The sequence below is a fragment of the Physeter macrocephalus genome, chromosome 4 (assembly GCF_002837175.3).
Source record: "Physeter macrocephalus isolate SW-GA chromosome 4, ASM283717v5, whole genome shotgun sequence".
Classification (NCBI taxonomy): domain Eukaryota; kingdom Metazoa; phylum Chordata; class Mammalia; order Artiodactyla; family Physeteridae; genus Physeter; species Physeter macrocephalus.
This window is the reverse complement of record NC_041217.1, coordinates 33,587,323-33,602,836: the sequence shown is the minus strand read 5'-3', so window position 1 is coordinate 33,602,836 and position 15,514 is coordinate 33,587,323. Positions and strand designations below refer to the sequence as shown.

General features: G+C 35.1%; 1 protein-coding gene across 1 annotated transcript in view; it reads left to right on the top strand.

The window, feature by feature from the left end:
- The window catches only part of PPP2R5A (protein phosphatase 2 regulatory subunit B'alpha), a 95,353-nt gene that overhangs the window by 35,489 nt on the left and 44,350 nt on the right, over window positions 1–15,514 (top strand). The window contains exons 2-3 of the mRNA XM_024133744.2: window positions 8,935–9,131; window positions 11,802–11,903. Coding sequence (XP_023989512.1) covers window positions 8,935–9,131; window positions 11,802–11,903 — 299 coding nt within the window. The remainder of the gene's footprint in view (window positions 1–8,934; window positions 9,132–11,801; window positions 11,904–15,514) is intronic.

Genomic DNA, 15,514 nt, shown 5'->3' with positions numbered 1-15,514 from the left:
CTGGAAGAAATGGACAAATTCTTAGAAAGGTATAATCTTCTAAGACTGAACCAGGAAGAAATAGAAAATATGAACAGACCAATCACAAGTAATGAAATTGTAACTGTGATTAAAAATCTTCCAACAAACAAAAGTCCAGGACCAGATGGCTTCACAGGTGAATTCTATCAAACATTTAGAGAAGAGCTAACACCCATCCTTCTCAAACTCTTCCAAAAAATTGCAGAGAAAGGAACACTCCCAAACTCATTCTGTGAGGCCACCATCACCCTGATACCAAAACCAGACAGAGATACTACAAAAAAAGAAAATTACAGACCAGTATCACAGATGAATATGGAGGTAAAAATCCTCAACAAAATAATAGCAAAGAGAATCCAACAGCACATTAAAAGGATCATAGACCATGATCAATTGGGATTTATCCCAGGGATGCAAGGATTCTTCAGTATACGCAAATCAATGTGGTACACCATATTAACAAATTGAAGAATAAACACCATATGATCATCTCAATAGATGCAGAAAAAGCTTTTGACAGAATTCAACACCCAATTATGATAAAAACTCTCCAGAAAGTGGGCATAGAGGGAACCTACCTCAACATAATAAAGGCCATATATGACCAACCCACAGCAAACATCATTCTCAATGGTGAAAAACTGAAAGCATTTCCTCCAAGATCAGGAACAAGACAAGGATGGCCACTCTCATCCTGAAGAAGTAAAGCTGTGAAGAAGTAAAACTGTCACTGTTTGCAGATGACATGATAGTATACATAGAGAATCCTAAAGATGCCACCAGAAAACTAGTAGAGCTAATCAATGATTTTGGTAAAGTTGCAGGATACAATATTAATGCATAGAAATCTCTTGCATTCCTATACACTAATGATGAAAAATCTGAAAGAGAAATTAACGAAACACTCCCATTTACTATCGCAACAAAAAGAATAAAATACCTAGGAATAAACCTACCTAGGGAGATAGAACACCTATATGCAGAAAACTATAAGACACTGATAAAAGAAATTAAAGATTATACAAACATGGAGAGATATACCATGTTCTTGGATTGAAAGAATCAATATTTTGAAAATGACTATACTACCCAAAGCAATCTACAGATCCAATGCAATCCCTATCAAATTACCAATGGCATTTTTTACAGAACTAGAAGAGAAACTCTTAATTAAAATTTGTATGGAGACACAAAAGACCCCGAATAGCCAAAGCAGGCTTGAGGGGAAAAATGGAGCTGGAGGAATCAATCTCCCTGACTTCAGACTATATACTACAAAGCTACAGTAATCAAGACAATATGGTTCTGGCACAAAAACAAGCCAAGGAAACTGCAAACAAGACAAAAAGAACCGTCAGAATGGGAGAAAATATTTGCAAACGAATCAACGGACAAAGGATTAATCTCTAAAATATATAAACAGCTCATGCAGCTCAATATTTAAAAAAGAAAAAACCCAATCCAAAAATGGGCAAAAGACCTAAATAGACATTTCTCCAAAGAAGACATACAGATGGGCAAGCAGCTCATGAAAAGCTGCTCAACATCACTAATTCTTAGAGAAATGGTAGTCAAAACTACAATGAGGTATCACCTCACACCAATTAGAATGGGCGTCATCAGATAATCTACAAACAACAAATGTTGGACAGGGTGTGGAGAAAAGAGAACCCTCTTGCACTGTTGGTGGAAATGTAAATTGATACAGCCCCTGCGGAGAACAGTATGGAGGTTCCTTAAAAAACTAAAAATAGAATTACCATATGACCCAGCAATCCCACTACTGGGCATATACCCACAGAAAACTATAATTCAAAAAGACACATGCACCCCAATGTTCATTACAGCACTATTTACACTTGCCAGGTCATGGAAGCAATATAAATGCCCATCAAGAGACAAATGGATAAAGAAGATGTGGTACGTATATACAATGGAATATTACTCAGCCATAAAAAGGAATGAAATTGGGTCATTTGTAGAGACGTGGATGGATCTAGAGACTGTCATACAGAGTGAAATAAGTCAGAAAGAGAAAAACAAATATTGTATATTAACACATATATGTGGAATCTAGAAAAATGGTACCGATGAACTGGTTTGCAGGGCTGAAATAGAGACACAGATGTAGAGAACAAATGTATGGACACCAAGGGGGGAAAGTGGCGTGGGGGCTGGTGGTGGTAGGATGAACTGGGAGATTGGGATTGACATGTATACACTAATATGTATAAAATGGATAACTAATAAGAACCTGCTATATAAGAAAAAAAAAAAGCATCTTCCAGTCAGATTTAAACTATTATGTGTTTTGCAAGACATATCTGTTTTTTAGATAATTCCTTGATTGTGTAGCTTTTCTTGCACCTTTAATACTTTACATGAAGAGCTTTTTATATTGGGGATTTAATAATATTTTTCAGAAGAGCACTTTTAGTAAATCCTTAGCTCTGATATTGTTATTGAAGAGATGCATGTAAATATAAATATTGGTGTTTCACGTCTGTTACATTATATTCTTAAGTTGTGATAAAGTTTCTTTGAGGCAACATAAAGACTTAAGACATTTAAGATTGTTGAATATGCTATATTATGATAATAAATCCTGGTCTGAATTGCTCCCAGATCAGTACTTAGGGGGAGGTCAAGATATGCTAATAGGTTTATGTATAGGACTGGGTTTTTCTCTTTGCTTATTTATTTATGTTTATTTTAATATTTATTTGGTTGCTTGGGGTCTTAGTTGTGGTTTGCGGGCTCCTTAGTTAACGCGTGTGGGCTCCTTAGTTGCGGCAGGCAGGCTCCTTAGTTGTGGCCTGTGAACTCTTAGTTGTGGCATGAATGTGGGACCTATTTCCCTGACCAGGGATCAAACCAGGGCCTCCTGCTTTGGGAGTGTGGAGTCTTATCTACTGCGCTACCAGGGAAGTCCCTCTCTTTATTTAAATGGCTGTCACTAGGATCTTAAATGCTCATCCCTTATTTGCTCATGATTCATATACACATTTGGAAGAAATTAATATTTATTTGAAATAGGTACAGTGTCATCTTTCCAAGAAGACCTGATTTAAACTGCTCCAACAAAAATTTGGGGTCTCCTGTAATTAATTTCAGAGTGACTAGCAAATATTGTGTTGTACTTGGGGCATGTTGCAAAACAATTACATTGTTAGCATCCACCATTCCAGTTGCTATATGATGTAGCACTGTAAGTTTTTCTGAATTTTTCCTGTGAATTAGTATGTTTCCAAGGGTATTTTTATTTTTGAACCTCTAAGTGGAATTCTGATGAATAACATCAGTTAATATTGCAGGGAGAATCCCAGGTAAGGAAGTTATCACTATAGGAATCAGAATGGACATTATTATCCACATTGAGAATGGCAAATGGATAATCAACATAAGCCTAGTAAAAATAGCCAAGTAAAAACAGCATGTGACCTAACTGCCTAAAAGTAAGGCATTGCCATACTGAAACACCACTGAGTATGACAGACATCATTTGCAAGCATGCTTGTAATGGGGAAGCTGAAGTATAAAGTGGTCAGTGTAGATACTGTCAGTGCTTTTTACATTTAGTGAGCAGAATTTTTTTTTTTTTTTTTTTTTTTTTTTTGGGCTGCGTTGGGTCTTCATTGCTGCGCACAGGCTTTCTCTAGTTGTGGCAAGCGAGGGCTACTCTTCGTTGCAGTGTGCGAGCTTCTCTTGTTGCGGAGCATGGGCTCTAGGCACACAGGCTTCAGTAGTTGCAGCACACAGGCTCAGTAATTGCAGCACACAGGTTTTAGGGTGCGTGGGCTTCAGTAGTTGTGGCGCATGGGCTCAGCAGTTGTGGCTCGCAGGCTCTAGAGTGCAGGCTCAGTAGTTGTGGCGCACGGGCTTAGTTGCTCCAGGGCAGGTGGGATCTTCCCAGGCCAGGGATCGAACCCGTGTCCCCTGCTTTGGCAGGTGGATTCTTAACCACTCCACCACCAGGGAAGTCCCTAGTGAACAGAATTATTACCCATTCTTTTCCTCACAAAGTATTTATTATTCATATTTATGAAATATAGCCAGAATGTAGTCTGATTTTTTTTCAGCTTATTCAAAATATTTTTTGCTTTTTGTCTCTTTTTCTTATAAGAAACTTCTGAAAATTGATGTTTCAGAAAGGTGCCTAAGAGTTGGGATTATATTAAACATCTACAAGTGCAAAATATTTTATAATTTTTTAATGATGAAAACGATCTCATCTTTTCTTACTAGGGTAACCATTATAAAAATGTTTTCGATCTATAAGAAAAGGTTGCTTGTCTTGAACCTAGAAGTAGGCCAGCCAACAGTAGACGACAGGAGCGTTCTCTTCTCTCACTTAACCTTTTACAATCTGATCACCTCCTCCACCGCTGTTTTACCTTAGTTGCCAAGCAACTCAACACAAAGTGATTAAATATAGCAGTCAAATACCTTGTGATATCTATAGCTTTCCTGCTTTTAATTAATCCTGATTTTATTTTTAATTGTTCTCCTTATATTTAATCTTGTAAGTGCTCTCAAATTCTTTTTGACTCCAGGTTATATAGAGAATAGATTGTGTGTATATGTGTGTGTGTGTGTGTGTGTGTGTGTGTGTGTGTGTGTGTGTGTGTGTGTATGGTAAACAACCATACCTTTTACATTTGTTTATCGCCTGATAGCATTATTTTTTAATGTTTTGTATCTTGCCTTCCCAACCTGCTTCTAAGCTCTTGAAGGCAGGAAATCATCTCTAACTTTCAAAGCTAACCTTAAAGGACTGTTTTGAAAGTTAAATAGACATAGGAAACAGAGTTGTATTTGGCATGAAGGAAGCGCTAATGTTAGCAGCATTATGTTTTACTATGTAGCACAGTAGACTGTTCAATAGAACATGTATTACTTACAGGAGGGGTTAGGTGGGAAAAGATTTTTCTATTCCCTAATACCTAAAAATAATTGAGGTTTGGACATTTCTATTTCAACTCGGAGCCAAAGGAGTTGAAATGTTAACTGCTTTCGAAATATATCTAATGTTTGGGAAAATCCAGATGTGACCTGTTCCATCCAAATATTAGGTAATGCTGGGATATAATTCTGGAGGAGAAAGCAACTTCAAAGAAATCTTTAGGCTAAGTAGCGGATTACTGAATGGAGAAGCTATGAAAAACATTAATTTCTTCCCAAGGAGACTCAAGAGTTAGGTGCCCAGAAAGAGAAACTTCCTTGAAAAAAGAAAGAAAAAAAAAAAGAAAAAGAAACTTCATTTTAATATGTAACATGTTCCTGAATCTACTATTTGTCAGTCTTGAAAATCATTTTGTGTCTTCTAACATGTTAGCTATAGGCTACTAGCCTGTGGTGTAAGAGAAAAATGCCTTCCATTTGTATCTACTTTGACATATATGCACTCACCTTCATGATCATTATCTCATTTAATCCATTTAAATCAACCATCAAGGTAGGGTATTGATAAAAATGGTCATTGTTATAAATTCTTAAGCATAGACATAATGTAATAATTCACTATTTATGCCAGCTTTGATATGCAGCCTCTTTTGCTTGTTCTATAGCCTATTTTAATTCAATGCATAATCTTATTCTTCAAATTCAGAGTTTTTTCTAGCATCAAATACACATTTGTTGGCTCCTTATATACCTTATGCTAGAAGTAAAAGAGATAAAAAGGAAAGCCTGCTCTGTGAATGATCCTTGCCCTTGAGGAACCTGAATTCTTTTGATGAGTGCTAAAAGAAATATTCATTAAATACAGGCCCAAAGTTAATGCATGCTCAAGTGTATGATTGAGATTGTATTATAGATGTCCAGAGAAGGGAGGGATCAATTTATCCTGACGTACCTAAGGGAAATTTGGTGGAGAATGTGAGATTTCAGTTTATTCTTAAAGGGTGAGTAGGATTTGGAAATATAGGGGAGGAATCTGGTAAGGTATTTCAGGTAGGGAAGAGTCTGAACAAAGATACGGCCTTTGGAGAACAGAGAGAGGAGTGATTTCACATAGAGAAGGTGGTTTGGAGGCAGAAGGAGAGAATAGCGCTGGCTATCTAAGGTGATCTCTGATTGAACTGGGATATTGTATGAGTTTGTATTTTTTTTAGCATAAGGAAAAAAAGCTTAAAAATATTTTAAAACTCTCTTAAACTGAGTTACCTTCTAAAGGTATGGCACCTATTTCCCCAAACCATCATTATAATGGAATTTAACTATATATAAAGATATGTATTATAATAAACAGTATAAAGCTATACAATAAGGATGTAGATATATTTATAAATAGATAAAGATATTACTGAGTAATGGAGAGAACTATGGGGATTTCTTGTACAGTGTGAGTTGAGAAGGATTCTTACAGCCCAAATTATCACCCACTTCTCTAATGTATAATACATACCCAATCTAATAAGTTTAGCCTGATTAGGAAGCTTACAAAAAGGACAGGTGTCCATCTTCTAGTTTTTTCAAGCCAAGTATTTGTATTAAGCAGACGTCTATTTAGTAATTGAAATAAACTAAATACCAATCTTAAGTGGATACCTTTTTAACTTTAAGGGAGAAAACCCCAAGAGAATTTAAGAAAAAGGCCATTTAAGATACAGCTAACTTCTCAGGGAATGAGCAGATTCTACTTAGAATAACTAATGGTCGTTTTGGGATGAACTAGTATAGTGAATTATGACTGGTAAGATTATATGCAGTATGTATGCCGGATGGTGCTTCACTCTCACCCACAATAGAATGAGGTTTAATAAACTTCTGGGTAAAGATAACTGTTTAACAAATTACTTGCTCCTGAAAGTAGTTGCAAATTTAATGGTCTTTTTTTAAAAGGATACATAAAATGTTCCCACAAAAGAACAGTTCGAATAAAGGTGTTCTTGAATCAAAAACTTTATGGAAGTGATCATCAAAAATGTCATGTACTCTGTCAGTATTACATGAACTCTGATGCCTGTCTTAGGATTGTAGACCTTGGCTTTCATGTAGCAGAGAGCCATTATTGATTTTTGAACATAGAGTGTTAGGCGAATTCTTTGTAAGTGTGGCACTACCACAGAAGAAGTTTCTGCCGGCATAGCCATAAATGGGTTGCAGCAAATTCAAAATTTTTTTAGAATCTTTATATTTTAACTGCAAAAGTCATGTGAATTTTGTCGTTCTTTATAATATATCTATGTTTGTTTTTTTGTAAATATTGTTTTAAGTTATTGAACAAAATTGACTAATCAAAAGGATATGCTGTATTTGTCTTTTTTGTGTGAGTGGGCTTACGATATCTGACCTGCTATATTTTAGCAGTACCTTATCTAGCTCAGCTTTTTTTTTTTTTTTTTTTTTTTTTTTTGCGGTACACGGGCCTCTCACTGTTGTGGCCTCTCCCCGTTGCGGAGCACAGGCTCCAGACGCGCAGGCTCAGCGGCCATGGCTCACAGGCCCAGCCGCTCCGCGGCATGTGGGATCTTCCCGGACCGGGGCACGAACCCGTGTCCCCTGCATCGGCAGGCGGACTCTCAACCACTGCGCCACCGGGGAAGCCCTCTAGCTCAGCTTTTTAAGGACAGCACTTGAATATAGCTGCAAAGTAATTTTACTTGGCTTCCTGCCCCAGAGGAATTAAAAAGCATGGGCACCCTTGGTTAGGTTATCATCTTTATGAAGATTTCTACCTCTATCTTTATATAAAGCAGGCATTGGTTTTGAATGAAAGAATACTGTTGTATACTATGAGCTCAATATCAGTATTGGAATACATGATTTTAAAAAATTTAATCTCAGTAGTTCAAGAAACAAATAATTGAGCTGAATAACTGAAGGTCCTTGTTTATAGATTTGAAATTCAGAAGTGAAATTTCATTACTTTTTGAATGTTGCAAACAAAAAGATTTAATACATTTGTTAGAATCAAGTGATTATAATGTACCCATATTTTTGTACTCAGTAGAAGACGAAACAATAAACATTTACTGAATGCATGTTGTGTGGCAGGTACTGTGCTAGATAATGAGAGGGCAGAGGGAGGGGGAGAGAGAGAGAAAGAAAGGGAGAACACTTGTTTCCTGTCTTTGGGGGCCTCGTAATCTAGGAGTATAATACATGTAAAATATAACTGCCATATAGCACAGTAAATACTACAATAGAGATAGCACCTAAGATACATTTGGGTAAATGTGGATTAACCAACCAATTTAGCTTCAGTGCCATAGAGAAAGCTTCTGAGAGTGGAATATGCTTATGCTGAAACTTAATAAATGGGGAGAGTTCTCAGGGTGGAAATGTGGGAAAAGGGCATTCTAGGCAGAGGAAACAGTGTAAAATCTTCAGGAAATTGCCGAGAGCATGGTTTAACCAAAGTGAAGGTGCATGCTAGATAGTGTTGAGAGATGACTCTTGGCCGTAGGCAGCTTCATTTTGTATACAATCCTAAGGAGTTTGAACGTCATTCTGTAATTTTTGGAGGATCATTGAAAAGTATTGAGTATGATCAGAATGATTCTCATTTTAGCAAGATTTTAGCTTTTGAAGTAGTTTAGAGGATAAATCAGGAATCGCAGGTTATGGCCCCAGGCAAGAGAAGCAGATAGGATGTCACTGCTGTAGTCTAAATGATGAATGTTAAGGGCCGTTAAAGTGGCAGAGGGAATGACAAGAAAAGGATAGATTCCAGATAAGTTAAAGAAACGGAATCAATAACATTTAATTATTGATTGTGGGTAGTGAGAGAGGAGGAAGATAGAAATTCATGTCTGGCATGAATAATGGGATTAGATGGGTAAATTTCTCACTAGATTTTTGAGAGAAGTTTTACTTTATGTATGTGAATAGCTTCTACAAAATTGGTAAACATACGAAGGTAACTTCTGAGTAGGTCATTTCTAAGTTACTCTTTATTTTTATTTACAGATGCCACTTCAAATGAACAACAAGAGCTTTTCTGTCAGAAGCTGCAGCAGTGTTGCATACTGTTTGATTTCATGGACTCTGTTTCAGACTTGAAGAGCAAAGAAATTAAAAGAGCAACATTGAATGAACTGGTTGAGTATGTTTCAACTAATCGTGGTGTAATTGTTGAATCAGCGTATTCTGATATAGTAAAAATGGTAAGCCTCTAGACTTAAGTTCCTCAGATTTATATAAATTCAAGTAAGATCTGAGGTGTAATTATGATTTAATGAGACTGATTTTTAATAAATATAATTAATGTGCTCAAAAGAATGTTTTTTAAAAATAGTCCATTTGAAAGATTATCCATCCATTCCAATGATGGTGTCATTGCTTTATAATAGTTTGGGAATTCAGTAGCCACAATGGCTGGTGGCTACCACATTGGATAGTGCAGATCTAGAGCTTAGAAGAAAGATATAAGCTCAAGATCATACAGATTGATAGATAATTAATGTGCAGCTGAATAGTTGCAGAGAAAGAACATCTAAAGGGGGAAGAAAAAGACCAATGAAAAACTATGGGGCTCTCAGCATCTCAGCAGTGAATAAGGTAATTAGGTCTAAAATAAATCTTATTTAGGACATTTTGATATCATATATCTAGATTCTATAACACTGAATTTTAATCAAAACGTGGGACCTTTAAGAAGTTAAATGATGTAAACAAAAGTTTGAAATATCTGATGTGAAAAGTATTGAAGTAAGGTTGTTTAGGATACTGTTTATTAATTATTTAACCATATTCTCCATCAAACTGTAGAAATTTGTTTCGGACTTGTGGTTTTTGTATTTTGGTGCATAACAAAATACAAAAAATTCATTTGGAATAATTAGAGTCACTGAATACACAATTTAAGCTTAAATGTTGGTTATAGAAGGTTATAGCAAGTATAATCTAAGCTACAAACTATACAAGTTAGTTGCCTTAATTTTTTTCCCTGTGCCTAGTATATGTTCTGGGGGAAGAGAAAATGTGTAGGAAAGTTAAATTTGACCCTAATATACTAGTTGAGTTTTCTTTCATCATATTGTACTAGAAGACCAATTAAAAGGACTTAGGACATTTTGGTTAGTTTTTTTCTTTTTAAAAAAGAAAATAAAAGCCTTAAGATTTTTTTTAAGATTAGCTCTAGAGAGAACACTAATCAAAATGAAATTAGCTTCCTCAATTCCACAGATAATTAAAAGAGACAGTTTGAGAATATAAGTATTGATTATTGATAGACTTTGTATTTTGTTCTTTGTTTTGTGTTTGTCATTAAAAAATGTTCAGCGGGAAAATGTAATATTTCCACTTTACTGATTTCAAATGGTTTGTATTCAGGAATTTTGAAAATCCTAGGGAAGATATTTTTATCTCTCTAAGGTTGTTGCCTCGGATATTGAAAGTACTCAAATATTTGAGTCAAATTATTTTGTAATTTTCTATTTACTAACAAATTCTGAGATTTAATTTCTTTTCCCAAGTAAAAAGATGTGTGTGTTTTGTCCTTTTTTTTTTTTTTTTTTAACTTCTGGGTACTTAATTTCTAGATAAGAAGCCAACTCACCCACTTAGTTCTTTAAAGCTCTTCTGTGTATTTGCTGTATACAGTTAATTTTATTGGTGGCTAAAAGGTTTAACTTTTTCTTTTACTACCAGCAATAATAAGTATGATTTCAAAGGCAAATTATGCTCTCCTATGGGATATATTTCCTTTTCAAGTTCTATCTATGACTTTCTGCCACTCTGTGAAATTGATACTTATCAAACTATTTATTGGCTCTGCCCTCATATACTGGCTTTGAGTTCTAGCAAATCAAATTCTGGATTATAACTTTCTAAGTCTTATGATTATAGTAATTGACTGTTAGCAGTTATTTGGATTACCATAGATGCTACTTCATAAGAATGGTCGGGAATTTGCTTGCACCACCAAACAACGCTTGTCTCATCCTCTGTTCCCCAAATAATTTATCTTAAATGACCAACCCCTCAAAATTAGGGCCTTACATGTTTACTAAACCATTTGGTCTGTCAGTCTGTTCATCATTCTTCAACGAATTTTGAGTTGAGCTCACAATCCAGCCTTTGCTAGAGAAAAAGGATATGTAGTTTACTTTGGTACTAAGACAGTGTGAAAGATGAAGTTATAACCTAAAATGAAGACTATGAAATGAAGAGTCTCAAAGCATATCCTTATTTCAGAGAGATTAATATTTTTTAAAAAAAATGCTCAGGGTTAATGAAATACAGTAAATTAAGTCATCATGGGGTGTTATAACTGTGTCTGTAATGGCAGTGAATAACTATGTCTGTAATGACAGTGAAAGTATTCTACCTCCATCCTCCTCTTCTTTAGCGTGGTGTGTATGTGTAAGAGATATTTTACCAAACTCTTGGGTTATAAGGTAAGTAAATGGCTGGGTTAGAATATGGGGGGAGTGTGGAAAGATGAAAAGAATCAAGTTAGGGATAGGGAGAGTTAGGAACTTTATGCTCCGCCCCCCCAGTTCCCTCCCATCCTCTTTTTTTTTTTTTAAAGCAAAACTTGGAAAGAAAAACTTGCGATTTAAGGGAGAGGAATCTAGAGGTAATCTGTACGAAGTTTGATGTCTATAGAAGTCAGAATTATGGGACAGAGAAAAGAGAGAAACAAATGGCTGCCTTCATATCTTGAAGAGATTTATAGGTTTTGAACTAAGCTTACAGCCACAACTTAACCTTTTTCTTAAATAAAGTTATCTTAAAAGTATTTCATTTTGCATTTTTAAATTCAATTAAGCAGCAAAAACATATGTTTATGTTTATTTAGAACATGAATCTAAATTTATTTTTCTTTACAGATCAGTGCTAACATCTTCCGAACTCTTCCTCCAAGTGATAATCCAGATTTTGATCCAGAAGAGGATGAGCCCACACTTGAGGCCTCTTGGCCTCACATACAAGTATGGAACATAACTTTGTATTGACAATTTTTACATTTATGATATTCTGCTGAAATCACAGAGCTCTGTTTTAGACCTGAGTGTCTGTTTAAACTACTTGACTTTTAATATGTTTTCTTAACATTTTCTTTTCTCAAAATATTGCTTTTCACTTTTTTTATTGTGGTAAAATACACTTAACATTTACCATTTAAACCATTTTAAAGTGTATTCCGTAGCATTAAGTGCATTTTTAATGCTATGCAACCATCACTACTATCTAGTTCCATAACCTTTTCATCAACCCAAATGGAAACCCCCTTGTCATTAACAGTCACTTTCCATTCTCCCATCCCCACAGCCCCTGGCAGCTTTTCATCCACATTCTGTCTCTATGGATTTGCTTGTCCTGGATATTTAATATAAATGGAGTCATATAATATGTGGACTTTTGTGTTTGGGTTCTTTCACTTAACATAATATTTTCAGGGTTTATCAATATTGTAACATGTATCAATATGTCATTCCTTTTAATGGCTGAATAATATTCCATTGTATGGACATACCACATTTTGTTTATCCATTAATCAGTAGATGGACATTTGGATGGTTTCTACCATTTGGGTGTTGTGATTAGAGCTGTTAAGAATCTTACACATTCATGTACAAGTTTTTGTTTAACATCTGTTTCCCATAGGTTTTGATATGTTGTGTTTTTGTTTTCATTCATTTCAAAATATTTTGTGATTTCCTCTGTGATTTATTTGGCCCATTAGTTATTTAGGAATGTGTTTAATTTCTGCATATTTGTGACTTCCAGATTTCTTTCTGTTATTGATTTATAATTTTATTCCATTGTGGTTGTAGAATATACTTCAAAGTTTTCAATCCTTTTAAATTTATTGAGGCTTCTTTTTATGGCCTAGCATATGGTTTATCATGGAGAATGTTTCATGTGTACTTGAGAAGACCACGTATACTGTTGTTGTTGGGTGGAGTGTTGTGTTGAAATCTCTTAGATCTACTTGGTTGTTTAAGTCTTCTGTTTCTTTGTTGGTGTTCTGTCTAGTTCTATCCATTACTGAAAGTGAGACATTGAAGTCTCCAGCTATTGTTGTTGAATTGTCTATTTCTCTCTTCAGTTCTGTCAGTTTTTGCTTCAGGAATTTTGGGGGCCCTATTGTTAGCTGCATATGTTTATAATTGTTTTATCTTCCTCTTGGATATGTCCCTTATCATTATAACTCTAATAACAGTTTTTGTGTTAAAGTTCATTTTTTCTGATATTTACTGTCTAACTGCCACTGTCTAACTCTCTTTTGGTTACTGTTTGCATGATATGTCTTTTCCATACATTTACTTCTTATCTGTTTGTTTCTTTGAATCTAAATTGTGTTTCTTGGGAATTCCCTTGTGGTCCAGTGGTTAGGACTCTCCACTTTCACTGCTGAGGGCCTGGGTTCAGTTCCTGGTCAGGAAACTAAGATCCTGCAAGCTGCACAGAGTGGCAAATAAATAAATAAATAAATAGTGTTTCTTGTAAGCAGCATGTAGTTGGAACCCCTTTTTTTTTTTAAATCAATTTTGACAGTCTCTGCCTTTTGAGCAGTGTTTAATCCATTTACATTTAATGTAATTACTGAAAAGGTAGGATTTCTGTCTTCCATTTTGCTCTTTTATGTCTTATATCTTTTTGTTCCTCTATTCCTCCATTATTACCTTTTGTATTAAATAGGTATTTTCTAGTGTACCATTTTAATTCCCTTGTTTCTTTAACTATATTTTTTAGAGTTACTTTCTTAGTAGTTACCCTAGGGATTACAATTAGCATCTTAAAATGATGTAGTTTGGTTGAATACTAACTTAATTTTAGTAGTATACAAAACTTTGGTCCAATATGCCTCCATTCCCTCCCCCTTCCTTTGTGGTATTACTGTCATACAAATTAGATCTTTATGCAGACATAAAATAGCATCTTATTGCACTTCACTTTATTGCACTTTGCAGATATTGCATTTTTTTACAAATTGAAGGTTTGTGGCAATCCTGTGTTGAACAAGTCTATCAGAACCATTTTCCAACAGCATTTGCTTACTTCATGTCTCAGTGTCACATTTTGATAATTCTTGGAATACTTCAGACTTTTACATTGTTATTTTTTTTATGGTGATCAGTGATCTTTGATGTTATTATTGCAAAAATATTACAACTTCCTGAAGACTCAGATGATGGTTAGCATTTTTGAGCAATAAAGTATTTTCTAATTAAGGTATGTAAACTGTTTTTTTAAACATAATGCTATTGCATACTTAAGAGACTGTAGTGTACACATAACTTTTATATGCATTGGGAAACGAAAAAAAATCATGTGACTTGCTTTAGTGCAATATTCGCTTTATTATGGTAGTCTGGAACCAAACCTGCAATATCTCCAAGGTATGCTTATACATTGTACACCCATCAACACAGTTTTGTAATTATTGCTTTATGTGGTTGTCTTGTAAAGCAGGAGAACAAAAGAGTTATAAATAAAAGTACATTTATACTGTCTTTTGTATTTACCTACGTAGTTACCTTTACCTCTTCATTTCTTCCTGTGGATTCAAGTTATATATGGTGTCCTTTCATTTAAGCCTGAAGGATTCCTTTTAGTATTTCCTGTAAGGCGCATCTGTTGATCTGGGAATCTCTTAATTTTCCCTTCATTTTTGAAGGAGAGTTTTGCTGGATATAGAATTCTTGTCTAACTGCCTTTTTCCTTCAATTTTCCTTCAACTTTCCTTCAACTTTGAAGGTGTCATCCTGTTGGTCCTCTGGTGTCCATGGTTTTCTTGTGACAAGTCAGTTATTAATCATATTTAGTATCTGATGTATGTGATAAGTTATTTATTACTTGCTTTGAAAATTTTCTTTGTCTTTAACTTTCTGTCTGTTTGATGATGATGTCTCTAGATATGCATCTCTTTGACTATTCTAGTTGGACTTCAGTGAGCTCCACTTAATAGTTCATTGTATAAATTAATACTTTTCATCAAATTTCGGTTGTTTTTAGCTATTTCTTCAGCTATTTTTCTTCATCTTTCTACTCTGCTTCTGAGACTCCCATTATGTGTATCTTGGTATGGTTGATGGTATCCCACAGGTCTCTGAAGCTCTGTTCATTTTGTGTTCAATCTTCTTTCTACACCTCAAACCAGATAATCTCTATTGACCTTTCTTCTGCCAGCTCAAACGGTTTTTCATTGTTTTTTGTGAGACAGAAAATTTACTGAAGTCCTCATCCTCACTGTGCCATTGCAAAAGTCCATCTCTGTAGCACATCTTTTTAGTTGAGACTGAGGGAGGGATAGTCTTCCTGCCCTAATGCCATTGTGTGACAACTCACTCATAATTATTGGAAAATTGGTAATAAAAATTTATTATATAGATTGGTTCAAGATGGCGGAGTAGAAGGATGTGGTCTCACTCCCTCTTGCAAGAGCACTGGAATCAAAACTAACTGCTGAACGGTCATCGACAGGAAGACACTGGAACTCACCAAAAAAGATACCCCACATCCAAAGACAAAGGAGAAGCCACAATGAGACGGTAGGAGGGGCACAATCACAATAAAATCAAATCCCATAACTGCT